Source organism: Periophthalmus magnuspinnatus, chromosome 3 (genome assembly GCF_009829125.3).
Source record: "Periophthalmus magnuspinnatus isolate fPerMag1 chromosome 3, fPerMag1.2.pri, whole genome shotgun sequence".
Classification (NCBI taxonomy): Eukaryota; Metazoa; Chordata; class Actinopteri; order Gobiiformes; family Gobiidae; genus Periophthalmus; species Periophthalmus magnuspinnatus.
Window position 1 is genome coordinate 12,913,985 of NC_047128.1, and position 20,736 is coordinate 12,934,720.

Consider the following 20,736-nt stretch of genomic DNA (forward strand, 5'->3'; position numbering starts at 1 on the left):
ACTTCTCCCAGGACTTTTTAAGTTGCAATATTTATACCTATAAACAAAGTAAAGCAGTCTACTGTTTAATACAATCATCTTTTAGCATCAGGCTAACTTCTGTGGCTGTGTTGCTCTGTGTTGTTACAACATGCATAAAAGCCTTAAATTAGCGAAGCTGCTAACAGGTTTAGCTCTTTGCCATATCTTTGCCATAGTTGCCACTCTAAATATCCAGGATACTCCAATTGCGCATGTATACAGGGATATGAAAACTGTCATAACCAGGATAAGGCTCATAACTGGGAAACTCGAGCGCATTTAAACACAAAATGTATAAGTTAGACTGTCATGTACACTATGGTTGACCTCCGTGTGACCCCAGCAGACCCGCCCAGAAAGCGTGTGGATTCGCCGATGCTGAGTCGCCATGGGAAACGGCGCCCGGAGAGAAAGTCCATGGAGGTGCTGACAGTGACGGAGGGCGGGTCTCCAGTGCCAGTCCGACGGGCGCTTGACATGGCCAATCATGGGCAGAGGTAAGGAGGATATCTCAGCTACGTAAAGGACAGAATATTCCTCACTTACCCTATGCATTCAGATGCTAATCCTAATTATTTACAGCAATACTTTTATTTTAGTTTTATTTTAGTGCGTTTCACAATTCTCAGAGACCCGAGTGGAGTTACCTTCACGGTAAAGCGAACAAGTACATGCTATTGTATTCTATTCTATACCTGATTATTGGACAATAAAACACTTCATGATTAGATGTAGACAGCACACATCTGATTTTGACCTCAAGAGCTGCTTATATAATGTATCTGTACAGGAGCAAGATAAAAATTGTGTACAGTGTTTCAAGCAGGTATTTGTGAGGAAAACTTGACTGATATTGCCTGAACAACTTAAAAGCATTTTGTTGGAAGGAAGCAACTGTTGCAACTGATGCAACCGTGTAGGATGCTGTCTCTTTTCAAACCTGTCCTGAAAGTTAAAATTAAACTTAATATTAATTACTTAAAGCTACCATCTGCAAGTTTGTTGAATTTTTTGTTACCAGTAGATGGCAGATGTGAAACCTGTCCCCCTTTCCTCACCTGGTGTCTACCCCCTCCCCTCACCTGGGCTTTGTTCAAGTATATGAGAATGGGAGAGGGGGGTGTCAGCCAGTCTAATTACAGCTTTAAAATGTATTGATCCAACTTAAGATGTTGCCATCTGAAATTCTGAGCCTTTTTTTAGTTTTCTTAGACTGTTTCAGTTTGTAGAGGAGGAAATGTGGATAGATTGTACGGCATGTGCGCAGACCGTTCTATTGTGCGAAATGAAATTGAAAATGTTCTATATTTAGTTTTTTGGTCAAGATTTGCTTGTAAAACGTTGGGAACATAAGGACGTTATGCATGTTAAAGGGATACCACAGCTTTTTGCTGCAGTAGTTTTAAGTATTTTATCATGGGATTTTTAAAATTATTTAATCTAAAAATGGAACAGCTGAAGTGTCCCTTTAACAGTGAATGCATGTCTGTTATGGAGTCTGGACTTAAAGTTTGTAGCATGATGGTGAAAAGAATAAGGCTTCCTGAATGTGAACCAGAATTCATTTAGTTATTTAATTTAGTTAATTAATTTGTCTGAAATCCTTGTTTTGCTAATTAGGAACGATATAAAACATCTGTAATATTTTGTGTAGCGTTACCAGAGTGTAATTGCATTGAAATATGCAACTATGAGTACACCTGGCAACACTGGATATGAAAACATGATGTTCACAAATTTTTAAAGGTGCACCATGTGACTTTTCTGGTGGGGGTTCCAGCATGTGCTTGTTTCCATACAGATGTTATTTCTTTGCTTGAAATGTTCCACAGTATGGCATTAAATGTGTTTTTATTACTCCACCATACCTTATAAAACATGCATTCTTACTGTGAGCTTGGTCACCTCTCCACTGATCTGACCTGTAACTTGGCCTGCTTGTCTCCCTGGAGATGGATAAGATTGAATGTTACATATTGCACCTTTAAAGATGTAAACAGTGCAGTAATGTTATATATTGTATTGTATGCTGTTATTTCTAAGCCTTTATGTGAATAGCCTACCATTCAAATCTGGGCCTCTCTTTATAAACCTTTTTAGTATAATATTTAATATGTTATTGTTATCAGATAAAACAACAAAACTCAACATATATGGAGCTGACTATACATGAAATAAAAACTAATTAAAAGTTCTATTTACGCTGCTAGCATGGTTAATCATAGTTGTAGCGCCACATTCACGCGTTATGCACTCCTGCTAGCTCTCTGTAGCCTGCATGCCCACCTCACTAACTCTTTGCTAATTCTTTGCATGCCTGATCCGTACCTAACCCAGTAGCACCAGTTTCTATTGTTTTCCCTGACGTTAGCATGTGTGTGTGTAAGCGCTGCTGACTCATCCTGCGGTACTGTTGCATGCTGGGTAGATTCCTCCTGACTTTGTGCTCTCTTTCTCTCTGTCTCTTGCCTCTTTGCCTCTTGTTTCTTTTCATTCACTTTTTTAGCAAATCCGTTTTCAGTAAAAGCTTGGATATCACAAACGCTAACTGCAGCAAGGAGGAGAGGTACTGCCACCTATGGGCCTGTGAGCGCCGGTTCATGTCCATCTCATTCTAATCCAGCACCCATTCATTCTCACTGTGGGCTACTTTCACTGTCTCACTGTTTCTATGTGTGCTGTTCTGACCCTAAGCATGTCCACTGCCTCACTTGTCTGTCTAATGCTGCTAATAGAGCCTGTTCCAAATGTCCAATAGGGAAATATTATTTTAAGTCCGTTATAATGGAAACGCTTGTGCCACAGAAACGATTAGTTATTTGAGTAGGCACTAGTATATGCTGTTATACCTTGGATGACATTATCTGGCATACTGAGGGTATTTCATAACATAGATGGCCCTTTTGGGTTTATTTTATTCTAAATAAAAAGATTCAAATCTGCCAATTTGCTTCTCCCTTGGCTACAGAATTACACAAGGCCTGAAGCGTAAATCCGTACTCACTAGTGGACAGGAGTCATGAGTGTGGGGAAGAACAGTTTGAACAGATGGTTGCCACATCTGCAAACATTTTTTCCAAATCTTTAACCCACAAAAATAAATAGAAAGGGCAATGTGTTTGGGAATCAAATTAAGACCTGGAATCGCAAGTATTCTGTCAAACACTTTACATATATGTAAAGTTGTCACCCGAGGTGAAGAAGGTATTTTGAAAAAGTTATCTGTTTCCCATTACTAGTTACTTTTTAAAAATGTAATATTGCATTGAGTACTTACTGCCTCAAGACAGTAATTTTAAACTGAAACAAATGGTATAACACCAACAATAGAAATGGCTCACCTCTCCCCCACACTGCTACACTGCTGCTGTCTCTGGGGTGTCACCAGCAGCATAGGTCATGTTTATCAGTCTGTCACTTTTGATTGTTTTGTCCACACGTTTTGTTGCAGAGGACGGTTACACTCTCCTCCAAGTTGTTGGTGTCACAAATAACAAAGTAAATTGTTAGCAACTTCTTTTAGGGTTGTCAAAAGTATTGAAAATCTAAAACTTGTATCGGAACTAGATACTCATTTGAGCAGGTATCAATCCTAAAATAGTATAAATGGACCATGGACCACTATGGAACCCACCTGGACCACTGAGGTACACAGATATAAGGCCACATGGGAATATATTGTCTAAAGAAAAGAGTGTTTTTATTATCATCATGGTATCAGAACTGGTATTGAGTCTATTCACTTGTATCAAAATCAAGTTTGAAATTTTCGTATCATGACAACATGAATTCCTTTGCAAGTATTTTGACAGTAATGCCAGATACTTTAAAACTGTAGTCTATTACTATGACTATGTACTGACTTAGAGCCCACTGTGCTTGTCATGCGTCTTTAACAGTGATATAGTGTTTTGTGTTCACTTTATGCTGGTCCAGATTGTCTTTGGGTAATTACACATCAGAATGACTGCAGACGCCCACAGTGGACAGTTAATGGAACAGAGATGATGAATAGTGCCGACAGGAGCAGAGCCGTGTGTGAACATGAACTCAGGGACTGTACTCATAAAGATGCTGACTCAAGAGTGTTGTTAATGTAAAACAGGTTTATTTTAGTCAAAAGCAGTGCAGCAGAGGTATATATGTGAAGACTGGGACTAACCCAGGACTGATCTAGGGCTGAACCAGGACTAAACAGGGCTAATCCAGGACTGAACCAGAACTAAACCAGGACTAAACCAGCGCTAAACTAGGATTGAACCTGGACTAAACCATTATTAAACCAGGACTAATCCAGGAACACCTCAGAACTGCATTAAATCAGGACTAAACCAGGTTTAATCCTGGACTAAAGCAGGTTTTAGCACTATTAACCCAGGACTAAACCATGACTAAACCAAGAACTAAACCAGGTTTAAAGGACCTCTGATGGATGCTAACCATTTCAAACCAGGAACCTCAGAGCCCCACTAAACCAGGACTAAACCAAGTGTTACACAGAATTAAACCAGGTCTAACCCAGGACTAAACCAGAACAAACAAGGACTAACCCAGGACTAAACCAGGTCTAACCCAGGACTAACCCAGGACTAAACCAGGTCTAACCCAGGACTAAACCAGGACTAAATCAGGTCTAACCCAGGACAAAACCAGGACTAACCCAGGTCTAACCCAGGACAAAACCAGGTCGAACCTAGGTCTAATCCAGGACTAAACCACGTCTAAACCAGCTCTAACCAAGAATTACACCAGGACTAAACCTGATCTAACCCAGAACTAACCCAGGTCTAAACTAACTCTAACCCAGGACTACACCACAACTAAACCATATCTAACCCAGATCTAAACCAGGAATATCGGTAAAGTCATAAGAACATGATAAATATGTTGCTAATGGCCTGAAATGTGCATGTTTTTACCGTGAGTATCAGACTCTCAGGGTATATATATATATATTGTTGCTATATATTGTTGTTATATTTTGGTGTTATGACCTAAGATATAAATATTTAATGTGAAATGTGTGAAAGGCTAGTTTCTTCCATTCCATAACCTCTCATCTTAACTTCATCCTCGACTGCTGTAACTGAACGCCCTGATGGATTCAACATACACTGCAAAAAATATCACCTCATCAGTTAAAATGACTTGAATTTTAGATACATGCCTATATTTATTTAGTTTGCATTCATATTTACGTTGCTATTTCTGTATTTTTAAGTAGTTTCAATCAATACTTCATTTTATTTCCATAATAATGTAATTTAGAGATTTTACATCAACTTTCTTAACCAGAAAACTTGTTGGAATGATGACAACAAATCCGTAAAGGTGTCACTTTTCTGGTGGGAGGCCAGTATATGATAGTCTCCTTAGAGATGTCATTACCTTTCCTGGAATGTTTCACAGTGTCTCATTAAAATAATCTACTTAGCCTTTTCTTTCATTATTGGCATTTTAATATCATCAAATATAAAATAAAATGTCCTCAAAACCATGCATTTTTACTGTGAGCAGGGTTGTCTTTCAACAGATCTGACGTCACGTGTGACTTGACCTGGTGGCATCACACATACCATATTGTGTTATAGTCCAGGCAAAGCTATACCAATCTCCATCAAGACAAGCAGGTGGCCTTCCCTTCATCAGAAAAGTGACATTGTGAACCTTTAAAGGGCCCATATTATGCTATTTTCTGATCTGTTATAATGTTGTTTCCTCATCACAAACATACCTGGAGTTGTGTTTTGTTTCATTCACATGTTTAACACACAAACCCTGCGCATTTAGGCTTAGTTCTCTCAAACTGAAAACACTCTGTTCCACCTTATGATGTCATGTGGTAATACAGAAAGTGCTCCACTGTGTTTTTAAACCCTTCACTAGAATCATTTGGGTAATTTAATTCCTAGAATTGTGAAACTCTACTGAACTAAAAATAAAAGGTAGCTTTTAACTTGAAAGCTTCCACTACATGACATCACAAGGTGGACTAATAATAAAGGGTTACGCAAACATGAAATGAAACAAATGAAACAAAACACAACTCCAGGTATGTTTTTGAAGAGGTAACAACATTATACATGACTTAAAGCTCACGGGATTCAAATTTGTGTAATGTAAATGCATCTAAACTTTAGTCAAAACAGCTCAAAATTATTATTCACAATTCTGGTCATTTTAACAGAATTTTCTTTGCAGTGTATAAACATGAACACATAAATACCACTTTGACATTATGTTTGCTGTGTAGGTCCCGGTCCATCAGTGGTGCATCTTCAGGCCTATCTACCAGTCCTCTGAGCAGCCCCAGGGTAAGTGCACTCACCCTCCATCTCCACACGGGGGCGCTGCTCTCCTCTCTCTGCAGTTTTTACAGCTTACCTGAGTCCCACAGTCTCCCCTCTGTTCAGCCAGGTTTGAAAACTATACTAAACAAGGGACAATACTGCCTACATATGCTCATTTATTCAATAACTGTAGATATAGATGCATATACCCTCCTTTTAAGTCTCTGTGGTGTTAATATGCACATTTTCATGATTCGAAATAGCAGGCTTTAAGCTGATTACAACGTGGTGTGTATTGTGACCTTTCACGCAGACTGTACAATAAATTCTCTCTATTGTTTATTTTAAAATGTCGTTAATATAACATAACTTGAACATAACTTGTTTGCAAAATTCAGAAATATTAAAGAACACATTTTATGATTTCCTGTGGCTTTAATTCCCATGTAAACATGCTTTTAGTCACCTTGGGATAAGTATTTCACATTTTCTAACTTAAAAAAAAAGTCCACATTTGGAAATCTATTTTATAAACTACACCTCCATTACCAATGAGGGATTTAGGCATTGAAGCTAGGAACATAGGAACATAACCAAATCTCCTGTGAATGCTATGCTAACAGAGCCATACGCTCGCTGTGAACACAGTTTGAGCGCAGAATGAGTCCAGTTATGGTTTATGGGATTAAAAACTGCATAGGAAAAATCTGGAGTTTTATCTATGATGCAACAAAACTGGCAAAATGTAAACTGATCATTTTTTTGAGGCTCAGCAAAGATGATTTTGGATTAATTAATGAAACAAGTGTAAACAATTCAAAATGCAACTCCAAGTATATGTTTTGTCGAGAGGATAACATAACATGAATTCATAAAAGCCCGTTTTGCATAATATGTGTTCTTAAAAGCGTGTATGTGCGCATCTTGCATAAAAATGAATCTAAGAAAAAAATGTGAATGAAAAAAAGCTATTTTATTATATTGATACTTACACATGTATGCAGTTTAAAGCCTGACTGTGCAGTTTTACATAAGATGAAGAGAATGGCTTCATCAAACTTGACATAGGCATAATATTGGTGTTCATTCAGCACATTCTCATACAGCTGTTTAACTGCTAATCTTAAAGGTCTTATATTCTGCGTTATTTGGACTTTTATTCGGGATTTCTGAGAATGTAATAAAACACCGAGGAGAAGCAGCGTGAATAAGGCTAAAAACTAGCTACAAATGTTGTGTAATTTGGTTAGTTGCGTATGTGTATGAACTTTAAAAACAAGGAGGAGCACTCTATGAATTACTGACTGTTTGTGCTCTGGAGAGAACCGTTTATGAATGAAACACAACTCCAGGTATGGTTTTGTTGAGGAAACAATTTTATAAAGCCATTTCAGCAGAATATATGACCTTTAAAAAAAACGAAAGTCCACATATTGGTATATTTGTGCTGTTATGAGAAAGGACCATGACATTGTTTTATTGTATTTATGAGGCTTGAGGCCTGTTCATCCTGTGCTTTTGCTGCATGTGTGAGCTGTGTCCCAGAACGACACACTTTGTAAAGGGGGATGCACCAGTGGAGATAAGTGAATGTACGGACATTTAAAGGTCCGGTAACTGATTTAAACCATGAGTGAGGAACAGATTTCCCATGATTCTTAGTAACAATGCGCCTGATTAGACAAAAAAGGTGACCTGGTCAGTAGCTTTTGTATTAGTTATTACTCATAGACTGTATATATAAATGGACATAGCTAACCTGCTAACTGCTGCATTCCAAATAAGAAGTACAGTGATTCCTCTTTTATCGCGGGGGTTATGTTCTAAAAATAACCCGCAATAGGCAAAATCCATGAAGTTGTCAGCTTTATTTTTTACATTAATTATACATGTTTTAAAGCTGTAAAACCCCTCACCACACAGATTATACATGCGGGCATTAACATTTTCTCACATTTCTCTCTTGTTTAATTAATTAATAGTGACTCACACGTATTTCACAGTTATTTCACACATTTCTACATGATCCTGGTATTTTTATTTCACTATTTTGTCCCTAAATTAAGATATGAATATAACAGACAAGTCAGACAACCTTGTTTACCTGAGATTGCTCCTGCTAGCATCCATTTGATTGACAAGTGCCCGCTCCCCATTTTTCTTCTTTAGAAGAATTTTTTTCTAGCCAGTATACTACTGTACAATACAATACAGAGAAATGAAATAAGTTACTACTTTAAATTTAATATAAGATTTAAAGGGACAGCACTCATAATTTACCTCTCCTTGGTGCATCTCTGTCACTGCTTCACTGCTTCACTGCCTCACTGCTGTGTCCTGATTGGATAGCCACGGCTCCACTGTTGCGTCCTGATTGGATAGCCACGGCTCCACTGCTGCGTGCTGATTGGCTGGTCACTGGCTAATGGCATGTCTTTTCTTTCTTTCTTTTTTGCACCTCACCCTCGCTCCACCTCCACCTTTCGCCTCCTCTGTGTTTCCTGTGCTTTTGTGTTACTTCCTGCTCCTCTCTCATTGGCCGACGCTGCATGACCAATCGCAGCCCCACAGACGCCTCTTCGTCCCGCCCCAGTCCCCAAACCTGTGCCACTCCCCAAACTCACCCATCTCCCCGTTGTCGCCCCTTTCGTGTGAACCCCGACTCAACGGCATCGCCCCGAGAGCACCGATGGGCTCTCCTCTCATGCACCCACGCACCCAGACCCTACCTGCTAAACCCCGCCCCTCCGAGAAACCACTTCAAACTACCCGTTCCAACCCGCTCCCAAGCTCAACTCCAACCTCATCCGCGGCTAAATCTGAACCATCCACGCCCTGCCAGCCTCTCACCCCATGCCCGTCCCAATGCGCCCCGATCAGCCCGAAGGTCCGACGCCACCCCCCTCTCACTGTACCCCCCAAACTCTCCATCCCCCTGTCCTCCGTAGTACCAATGTCCCCTCGACGTAGACACCTCCACCCCGACAGCAACGGCAAATGTGCTGCCCCCCCACAGGTGTCCCCGCGTGGCAGTCCCCTCCCCACGCCCAAAGGGACCCCCGTGCACACGCCCAAGGACAGCCCGGCCGGGACCCCCAGCCCGACCCCCCCGCCCTCGCCCTCCATCGGGGGCATGCCCTGGAGGACGCGGCTCAACTCCATCAAGAACAGCTTCCTGGGCTCACCGAGATTCCACCGCCGGAAAATGCAGGGTAAGACTTGGAGGAAGAGAGTATGGAGCTAAACAGTCCCGCCCACTTTCAAGTCTGCTCTGGACTAAAAGCACATTTAACACACAAGATTCAGCACATTTATAAAAATAACGTTATATTTTATACTTTATAAAGTTTCAGAAACAAATTTTAAACAAAATTATAGTTTTTGTGGTCAACACGTAGGAAATTAGCCCTGAGCTTTCAAACATTTAATATGCTTTTTTTTCATCAGTGGGAACCAGGGACGGGCGGTCACTGTTGAGCTCCATTCACTATGAAAGTAAAAGCCTTAAATTCTTAAATTTTGAGTTACTTTTTAGAAAGAATATAGACTAAAATAAAACTGTTTTTTTATGCTTTTAATGCATTGAAAAATGTGCGTTGTTGCTCTGAGCAGGCTTGCATCTCCACAAGCCTGACTCTTATTTGGCCTGGACCAGGGCCTCTTCCTGCTTGTTTTCATGGAAATGTTGTTTCTTTGGCTATAATATCCCACAGTAAGCCATAAAACTCATCTATCTCTGTGGAGAATGTTTGGAAGTACGGCTTCGACTTTCTATTCCCATGGAATTGTGGAGGTGACGAGCTACCTCCAGAAAGTAACATGGTGTTGCTTTAATTGATTTCTGTCAAAAACAATAAGAATGAATATGACAATAATACTTTGGTACAGCACTTTTACATTATTTATAACATTTTTATAAAACATACTTGGAATTAACAAGTACCAAAAATGCTACACCATAGTATGGTCTATTTCAGGTCAACATTTTGTTCCTTCCACTTGTTTTAACTTTGTAATCTGAGTCTTAATGAAATGCCACATACTTGTGTAAAAATGACTACACCACACTAGAATAACATTTTGCTAAATGTCTGCACTCTGCAGGTATGTTCTGTTACCTCCAGGGCTTTGTAACCAGGTTATATCTACCATTATCTCTTCAAAATTTATGCTAATTAGTTACTAATGAATAATTATCTTTTGAACTGTGAGCTGTGTGTATAAAGCTGGTCTCTTTAAGCCTGGAGGGAAAAGTACATGCTCTGTGTCTAATAATGCAAATGAACTCAAATGCAAATGAAGCCAAGAACAGTGTTTAGTGCAGCTAATGAGGTATTATGGGATGGCAGAGAGTCTCATGGTGGTTATATTTAGGGCTGTAAGGTTAATCACAATCAAATCGAAAGTGGAATGGACACAATTAGCAAATCACAAAGGCTACACATTGTGTAGTCTACATCTATACAAACATGTTCTGTGATTCTTGTATTAGTTTGTTAGTTCTTATTTCAGTTTTTGTCAGTTATTCTGAATGTGTTTCAAATGTGAATTTTCAACAGAATCATATTATTAAAGAAAACATATTGTGCTTGTGTCTGCTCTATAGTCATAATCTACAACACTCATGGATCATTATGTTTTAAATTGCACATTTTAAATCACAATATTCATCTAAAATGACTTAATAAAAGAAACAAGTCCACTGACTTCACGTTAGAAAACTGCAGTGCCCAATGGGAGCTGATGTCGCCATAAACATCATCACTATAAAGAGCCGTGACGTTGTCGGCTCCTCCTATGGATAGCTGCAGGTCACACTAGCAAGTAGAGGATCTTTTTTCCTTGCGCCAAAATGACTATGCGACACTGCTGATACCTACATGTATAATCAATTAAGAAAATCAAATTGAAGAACAAAGTAAATACATCACAGTAGGCGTATACCAGTGGAGGTGAAAACAGGGATTGATCGGCAAAATGGCATCTTGAAAATAAAGATTACTCAAACATGCACGAGTCACTCCAAATACAATTTCAAGAGGGTGAATGAAAAGGAAACAACTATAACAACTATAACATTGTTAAAAGCTCGGAAAAGTAAAATTTTGAGAATAGGTCTGAAATCACAAATTTAATCACGTTTGTCAGAAAAATTGCACTTATATATTTTTCCCAAATCATTGGCCTTAACTGTGTTTGCCTTTGTCGATACATGTCTAATGTTGTGATGGTTGTGTTTCTGTCTACAGTTCCTACACAAGAGGACATGTCCAGTCTGACTCCAGACTCCTCTCCAGAGTAAGTAGAGCTTTTTCAAATCTGGGTATCTGATTTTCAAACTGTGAAAAGATGTTGATGATGTTGTAATCATAGATGTTGTGCAGAGCCTATAGAACTCTATGGGAGATTCTCTGTTTTTTATGATCCAATAAATGTTGAACTATTTCATTATTTTTCAGATTGGCTCAACAAACTTGCCATATTAATCTTAACTCTGTCCTTTCAACTGACAACAAATACATCTTATGGGATGAATAATGACACCACTTACTGAAGCTATTATGAAAATGATTTATGCTGACACAGAAAAGACATTGAACTTTGTGCCAGTTATTGTTTATTTTAACTGTAAACCAGGTCAACAAATACATACATACAGTACAATCCGACAGTTACACAGCAAATTCCACCACAGAGTTCTGACCTGTCTCCAGTTCAGGTTAAACTTTAGGTTTAAGTTGTCAAATGAACGCAGCCTATAGACCTAAATCCTAAACTCTTATCTGCAGCTTGTTGCTAATCTCTCGTACATTTTGCAAAGGTTTTGTTGCTAATCTGAGTTACACTTTGCAGGTTGGCCAAGAAGTCATGGTTCGGTAACTTCATAAACCTGGAGAAGGAGGAGCAGATCTTTGTGGTGATCAGGGACAAGCCTCTGAGCTCCATCAAAGCCGACATCGTGCACGCCTTTCTATCGGTAACTCAGTCCTAGCTTATTTATATATACACTACAGTCTGTCCATGTCCATTCATATTTTTGATGCCTTCAGTGAGAATCTACTACTTAGTTTATAAATAATCATGGAAACACAAAGACAACTTAAAAAGTGTCTAAACGTTTGACTGTGTATGTGTATGTGCAGATCCCGAGCCTGAGCCACAGTGTGATCTCTCAGACCAGCTTCAGAGCCGAGTACAAGTCTTCGGCTGGACCCACCGTGTTTCAGAAACCAGTAAAGTTTCAGGTGGACATCACCTACAGCGAGAGCTCTGGAGCCACCAAAGACAACGGCATCTACTCTGTCACCTTCACACTGCTGTCAGGTGAGGATAGGCTACAGTACAACATCTATCCATCCATCATCCAACATCTATCTCTCTATCTATCCATCCATCATCCAACATCTATCTATCTATCCATCTATCTCTCTGTGTCTATCCATCTATCCTGCTATCTATCTATCTATCTATCTATCTATCTATCTATCTATCTATCTATCTATCTATCTATCTATCTATCCATCTGTCTATCTATCATCTATCTATCTATCGATCTATCTATCTATCTATCTATCTATCTATCTATCTATCTATCCATCTCTCTGTCTATCCATCTATCCTGCTATCTATCTATCTATCTATCTATCTATCTATCTATCTATCTATCTATCTATCTATCTATCTCTCTGTGTCTATCCATCTATCCTGCTATCTATCTATCTATCCTGCTATCTATGCATCTATCTATCTATCTATCTATCTATCTATCTATCTATCTATCTATCTATCTATCTATCTATCTGTCTATCTATCTATCTATCTATCTATCTATCTATCTATCTATCCTACTATCTATGCATCTATCTATCTATCTATCTATCTATTTATCCATCTCTCTGTCTATCTATCTATCTATCTATCTGTCTCTCTGTGTCTATCCATCTATCCTGCTATCTATCTATCTATCTATCTATCTATCTATCTATCTATCTATCTATCTATCTATCTATCTATCTATCTATCTATCTATCTATCTATCTATCTATCTATCTATCTATCTATCTATCCTGCTATCTATGCATCTATCTATCTATCTATCTATCTATCGATCTATCTATCTATCTATCTGTCTATCCATCTATCCTTCTATCTATCTATCTATCTATCTATCTATCTATCTATCTATCTATCCTGCTATCTATGCATCTATCTATCTATCTATCGATCTATCTATCTATCTATCTATCTATCTATCTATCTATCTATTTATCCATCTCTCTGTCTATCCATCTATCCTTCTATCTATCTATCTATCGATCTATCGATCTATCTATCTATTTATCCATCTCTCTGTCTATCCATCTATCCTTCTATCTATCTATCTATCTATCTATCTATCTATCTATCTATCTATCTATCTCTCTGTGTCTATCCATCTATCCTGCTATCTATCTATCTATCTATCTATCTATCTATCTATCCATCCATCTATCCTGCTATCTATGCATCTATCTATCCATCTATCCTGCTATCTATCTATCTATCTATCTATCTATCTATCTATCTATCTATCTATCTATCTATCTATCTATCTATCTATCTATCTATCTATCTATCTATCTATCTGTCTATCTGTCTATCTATCTATTTATTTATCTATCTATCTATCTATCTCTCTCTATCTATCTATCCGTCTATCCATCTGTCTATCCGTCTATCTATGGAGACAAACAGATGAAAGCATAAAACTTTACAGGTCAGATCTGTGGTGAGGCGAGCCTACTCACTGTTAGAATGCATGCAGTTTTGAGCAATAACAGCTGTAGATGATTAAATGCAAGACAGACATTTTTAATGCCTTACCATGGAACATGCCAGGCAAAGCAATAACATTTCCATGGAGAAAAATAGAAAAGTTACACAGTGCGCCTTTAATATTTGACTCAATACATGTTTAATGAAGAGAGAAGACAAAGATTGAGAGAGAGGAGAGGAGAGGGGGAGAGGAAAGAGGGAGAGAGAGAGGAGAGGAGAGAGAGAAAGAAGAGAAAGGGAGAGAGGGGAGAGGACAGGAAAGGAGAGAGGGAGAGAGACGGAGAGGAAAGGGACAGAGAGAGATAGAAGAGGAGAGAGGGGGAGGTCCCTGCTGTGAGGAGCAGCAGGCACAGACTGAGGACTTTGTGGAGTCAACTGTGAAATAAACACGGCCAAGTTTCAGTGAGAAGAGAGAGGGAAAGAGAGAGGGGGGAAGGAAAAGAAAGGGTAAGTAGATGGAGGGAGGGGAGCTCGCAGCTTCAGTCACAGCAGGGACAGACTGTGAGAACTGTGTGGACTCAACTGTGAACTAAACACTGCCAAGTTTCACTGAGAAAGAGAGAGAGGGAGAGGGAAAGATAGCAGAAAGAGGGGAGGGAGCGGGAGAGAGAGGGATCAAAAGGAAAAGGAGAGGGAGAGAGAAAGAGAGGGTTCATCCTCTGCATTTGACCTATCCTTCAATGTTGTCATACAGCACGCAGGGACCCATCTCCAGATCTTGAGCTAGTCTTGGTCAGGACTACCTCAGCTGGACGTTTGTATCTATTGTGCATGTTTTGGGTTGATGGGAGAAACTGGAGTACCCAAAGGAAACACACTAAGGCACAGCATGCAGACTCCACACAGAAAGGCCCAAGGCACTCGGGAATTGAACCGGGAACCTTCTTCCTGTGAAGCATGAGTGCTGGTCACTGTGCTGCCCCAGCACAATGACATATGATGTCAGTACTTTTTTCTGTGGCTCAGGTCCCAGTCGGAGGTTCAAGCGCGTTGTAGAGACCATCCAGGCCCAGCTGCTGAGTGACCAGTCCGCGACCAGTCCTCAGATCTCGGGTAAGTCCTGAGCCAAAGCCCCCTGGACCTCTGCAGCGCCACAGCCTCTACCTCCTATCACACACATCCTGATTCTGTCCAAAAGCACAAATGGACTAACAACTTTTTTGTACTAGCAGAGATAATCTATAGGACAAAACAGTGCCAAAAAAGAAATGTTTAGCTATTATAAATGTATTGTAATCATGTTGATCAGCCTTCATTGTGTTAGCTGCATGTACTTGTGTCCACATGTGTCTCTGTCCCTCTCATAGACACAGCTCTGCTCGTCTGCAGCTTAAGCAGTGTCCTGTCTCATGCATGAACTCACCTTTCATTTACAACTGTATTTAAGGCTTTAATCAATACACACAAGTACTACACAGACTGCACTACAAAGATAGTAGTACTTTAGTCCCACCCTCAATAAAATGAGTCAGCAGCTGCAGAGAAGAGCTGCCTCAGGACTGAAGGAGAGAGAGAGGAGAGAGAGGGATAGGAAAGAGAAGGGAGAGAGGAGGGGGAAGAGCAGGTAGAGGGACAAAGACAAGAGAAGAGAGAGAGAAAAAGAGAGGGAGGGAAGTCACCTTGGTCCCGCTTTCATCTCTCTGTCCATATTCACTTGATAAAAGTGCCCTCTGGTGGTCATGTACAGTACATGCACATTGTTCTGGCATCATAGTTATTAAGTTGGGAACTAAATACATGTGCCAAAATTTGAGTAACTATATTCTGGTACTAACTGGCTTTTAATTCCTAAAATCCAAAGAGTACAGTGTAGTACTTGATCATGCAGCTTAGAACTGCACACGGTTAGTAAGAAGAAAACAAAATACTGCTCTTGTGGCTGTGTGCTGGTTTTACTGATTAGTTTTACCTTGGAGGACTGTAGATTTATCCAACCTCTGTAACAATAGAGGACTCTGGGTATACACGGCACACATTAGTCAACTTATTGGTTACTCCCTCCAGAGTAGTATTCTACCGCTGGCACATTGCTCCATCTGGACCACTCTTATGGTACCATCACTATTCACATACATACACAGCTGTATGCAGTGATGGGAAGAATACTTTGAACATGTATTTAGTTACAGAATACTGAATACTCAAATTAAAATCTATTTTAAAATATATTCTGGTACATGAGCCAATCAGAGTACTGCATTTGGAATATTTGGAAGACTTTTACACTTAAATGCATTATATTATAGCGTAACTGACATGACATATAATCACAAACAGCTTTATTTTTGTTGCTCCGTTTGTTATGCATTCATTATCTAATTAGAGATTTTTTAAAAATCACACTTTAGGAAAGGTGGTTCTCACTAACACCATCCTGTTCAAAGACAAAATTACATGCATGATGAAATACCGCCATGCATTCCTTTGATTTTGGGAAAGCAACCGTATTCTGAATACCAGCAAATAAAACAGTAACTATACCAGAATACATCTACTCAAAATTTGTTTTCAAAAGACATATTCTCAGTATATGTATTCAGTTACTTCCCAACACTGTCTGTACACTCTCCGCTCTGTGCCATCCCCAGCTTCACCTCATTCTCTGCTGCCCCCAATGATCTGCATCGAGGCCTAGGCAACTTCTCACTAAAACTTAAAACTGTCTTTTTAAATAAGGTGCATGTCTTTTAATCTCAATTAAAAAACTAAAAAAACTAAGAAAATAATGCCCTTTTCCTCTCCCGAGCTGTTTAAAGCACACAAAAACTATAAATCACAAGATTGGCTTTAGACCTGATCATTAATTATTTCAAATATTAAAAATATGATTCATTGCACAGCCACATCTGCACTGCCCCCTGCTGGACTGCATGTTCACTGTGTTTTGGACCATTGCCAGTTTTGGTCCTGAGCCAGCTGCTGAGTGCTGGTGTGTTTGGGTTGCCAGATTGAAAAGTGGATAACAGCATGATTGACTGTGATGGATTTTAACATAAGAACAAAGTGCATGTAAAGTCACTGAGTACATGCAGATATACGACCTCTTTGCAAATAAACAGGATCAGATGGAGGAGGTGACCGGGGTAATCGCTCACCTCATTTCACATGTTACACAGGGTGAAGTGGCCCTTTAAATCAGGAGCCAAGAATCACAGCCGGCTGTAGATGACTGCGGAGAGTTTAGATCTGACAGATACTCAGCGCAGAGGCAACATAAGGACACACTGCAAATGTTAATATACATGTGATATAGTTATAGCCAGTGGTGGAAGACGTTACTTAACTGTAATACTTCAGTAAAAGTACAGATACCAGAGCAAAAAATACTCAAGTAAATCTACAAATATCACATGAAAAAAATCTACTCTAGTAAAAGTATTAAAGTACTTGTTTAAAAATGTACTTGAAGTAAGGCATCAAATGTAGTGATTTGTGCTGAATTTTGTGCTGAAACAGAAACAACTGAATAGATCATTTTTCCTAGCTGTTTTTATTTGTATTGTATATATTTGTTTGCTCAAATTATGAACAAAAATAAACCCTCAGACCTTTCAGCAGCTCTCATACAAAAATAAAAAATACTTTTACTTTTCAGTCCAGTTCAAAAATGTAGAAAGTACATATACCTGCTCTCAAATGTTACGAAGTAAAAGTAAAAAGTATCCACCTTAAAATGTACTTAAGTAAAGTACAGATACCTAAAATTTAAGTACAGTACTTTACTACTTTTACTTTGTTATGTTCTACCACAGGTTATAACTAAGTACATTTGCTTTGTTGCCAAGGGGTAGGTTGACTTATGTGTGGTAGTGTGATTCTGCATCTATAGTCTTCCACATCACCACTAATCTAAGTCACATAGTGAGGTTATGTGTCTTGCCCAATGACACAAGGTCAGCATCCAATATGATATCATGATTTCAGATGTTGTGCAGGGTAGTATATAGCTCTATGGGAGATTCAGTGTTTTTTAAAAGAAATCTCCAAACTCATGATCCACAAATGTTGAACCTTATCATTGTTGACTCCACAAACTTGTCATTTTAATCTTACAGTTTAAAGTCCTTTGACAACAGTCACTTTGCGGTTGAATAATGGCACCACTGTCTGAAGATATTGAGATAAAATCATTTGACTTTTCTTTATTTATCCTGACAGAGAAGATGTTGAACTCTGTGCCAGTTTTTATTTCATGTGGATAGTTACAGTAATTACAGAGATATTTATCATAAACCAGGTCAACACATCTGTAATCTGACAGTTACACAGCAAACTCTACCTGAGGATTCACATTATGAACATGATTCATCTGTAAAGATGTTGGATTCATAACAATGGCAAGGTTCAACATCATTGTTTGGACATCTATTTATATAAAATCTTCCATAGAGTTATACAGGCCCCGCCCACTGTCTGAAACTATGACATCATCACATTTAGAACATGAACACAACCTCATTCATTTAAGCTGAGGTGCGTTTAGTCTGAGCTCTATGAGTGAACTCTATAATGCTCTCCTCAGATGACCCCCAGCGTCCAAGTCCTGGTAAAACCTCCAGACGGGGTAAGATCCAGACCCAAAGTCCTATGTCCAGACGTAGTCTAGACCAAGTCCAAGTTCTAGTCCAGACCTGCATCCCTAAACCACCTCTAATAGGCTCTGTGCACAACAGTAGCTGGCTAGTTCTGGTCAGGGGGGCAGTCTGTAGGACCATTTCTGCTCTAATGTAATCTCTTTTAGGTTTTGGCTAAAGCTAATGCTAATGTTGGGGATTAATACATATAAGTATATGTGTTGCTATGTTAGATTTAACATTTTAACCATAGACTATACAGTCTATGGTTAAAATTCAGAAGTGGACTAAGGGAGTTCAGCTCCAGCCAAATGAAGCTCATCAAGTCTAGCAGTTATAAGGGTGAATCTGGAGCTGAGTTCTATATTTGGAATTTGAATATGAGTATCATAACATCCAAGGAGCCTATCTAGAGCGAGGCTGTTGAAGGTGACGCCCCTTTCCTACCCACACGACTGGTTTACCAAGGAGCAGGCGCTTAGCATCATTCTCAATCAAATCTGTTGCTAACGCTATCAGGTGCTATGGACACAATAGATAAATAAAAACAGAATCATATAGAGCAGGTTAATAGAGAGATTTTAAGAGCAAAATGACAAGACTCACTGCGGCAGTTACAAAGAAAGAAGTGACAATTTTTCAATGTAAAGTAAATTGGAGCCAGAATCAATGGAGCTAGAAGCGCACCCATGATTACTTCCTATTTGGAAGGAGATATGTTCATTTAATTATACAGTCTATGATTTTAATGAAAGTTAGCATTAGCACTGACACACATTTGTAAAGTGGTTAACATGTTGTCAGCGCAACTCCCCAAACCTCATAGACATTACATTACAGTAGAAATGGCCACGCAGACTGTCCCTCTGACCAGAACAAGCCAGTTACCGTTGTACACAGAGCCAATAGAATCCCAAAGAAGTACTCAGAAACATCTGAAGTACTGAGACCCCACTCCCCTCACTACTAACTACTCTACTTGACACAGAACAGAAACATGTTCATTTCAGTAGTAGTAACAGCAGATGAGCCAGGCTAGATGTCATAAACAAGAACAAACGTAACATATTGGGTGTAGTATCGTTACAGTACTGTTGCTTAGTAGTGTGTAGTTTGTGCATATGACAGCTTCTCATTTTTTTATTCATTATTACGTTTGGTGGGAGAGCGCATGTGGTCAATATTTATCATAGTATTACATCCGTGAAGTTTGTGAAGAAAACTTTGAAAAGAAAATTGAAACTTACAGAAAGTATGCTCAGTCACGTACTAAAAGAAATTGCTCCATCTATATAAACAATACACAAAAATTCATCCGGGGACGAAAGAGGAACACATTTTTCAGTTTATACATTTATTTGAGAAAATTAAGGCAAGGCAAGGCAAGTATATAGCACAATCATACACAAAGTAAATCAAAGTGCTTTGCAGAATAAGAAAGACATTACAATCAGAATACAACAAATCAAAACATAAATAATCACTGTAAAATTAACATTAAAAGAGCTTAACAGTTATAGGGGTGAATTTGGAGCTGAGTTCCATATTTGGAATTCCGACCACGAGTATCATAGCAACGAAAGAGCCAATCCAGCAGGTTAGCTCTGTCCAAGTAACATAAGCTTGACAAAAACTTGGAAAATGAGGTAAGATATTTATCACCAATCAAAATAGTGTTAACTATAAGCTTTTGTGAAATGTATAATCTGATCTGTCATATGCACTTTAAACAAGAAATACTTCATTCTCATAGGGATTACATGTGTTAGGGAGGAAGTTAGTGTAGTACTTTTGCATTTGAAGCTCTGGTCTTGCAAAATGGACATGTTGTTGAGAGAACGACCCTGTGCATGAAATAACCCAGAATAACAAGAATGCTGTGGTAAGTTGATTTAATGCATTCACATGGAGTTTATCCCATAACTCCAGAGTAAATGTGGCATGGTTTTAACCCATAATTCCCCTCTCTGAAGTCAAATGTGTGACATGAGGTTTGAAAGACTACACATTATAATTATAACATAAAAACAAGACTC

General features: G+C 39.0%; 1 protein-coding gene across 1 annotated transcript in view; it reads left to right on the plus strand.

The window, feature by feature from the left end:
- LOC117393798 (serine/threonine-protein kinase BRSK2-like) overlaps positions 1 to 20,736 on the plus strand; it is a 68,187-nt gene that overhangs the window by 45,788 nt on the left and 1,663 nt on the right. The window contains exons 12-19 of the mRNA XM_055232110.1: positions 368 to 518; positions 6,275 to 6,335; positions 9,328 to 9,523; positions 11,561 to 11,609; positions 12,165 to 12,288; positions 12,455 to 12,635; positions 15,093 to 15,179; positions 18,649 to 18,690. Coding sequence (XP_055088085.1) covers positions 368 to 518; positions 6,275 to 6,335; positions 9,328 to 9,523; positions 11,561 to 11,609; positions 12,165 to 12,288; positions 12,455 to 12,635; positions 15,093 to 15,179; positions 18,649 to 18,690 — 891 coding nt within the window. The remainder of the gene's footprint in view (positions 1 to 367; positions 519 to 6,274; positions 6,336 to 9,327; positions 9,524 to 11,560; positions 11,610 to 12,164; positions 12,289 to 12,454; positions 12,636 to 15,092; positions 15,180 to 18,648; positions 18,691 to 20,736) is intronic.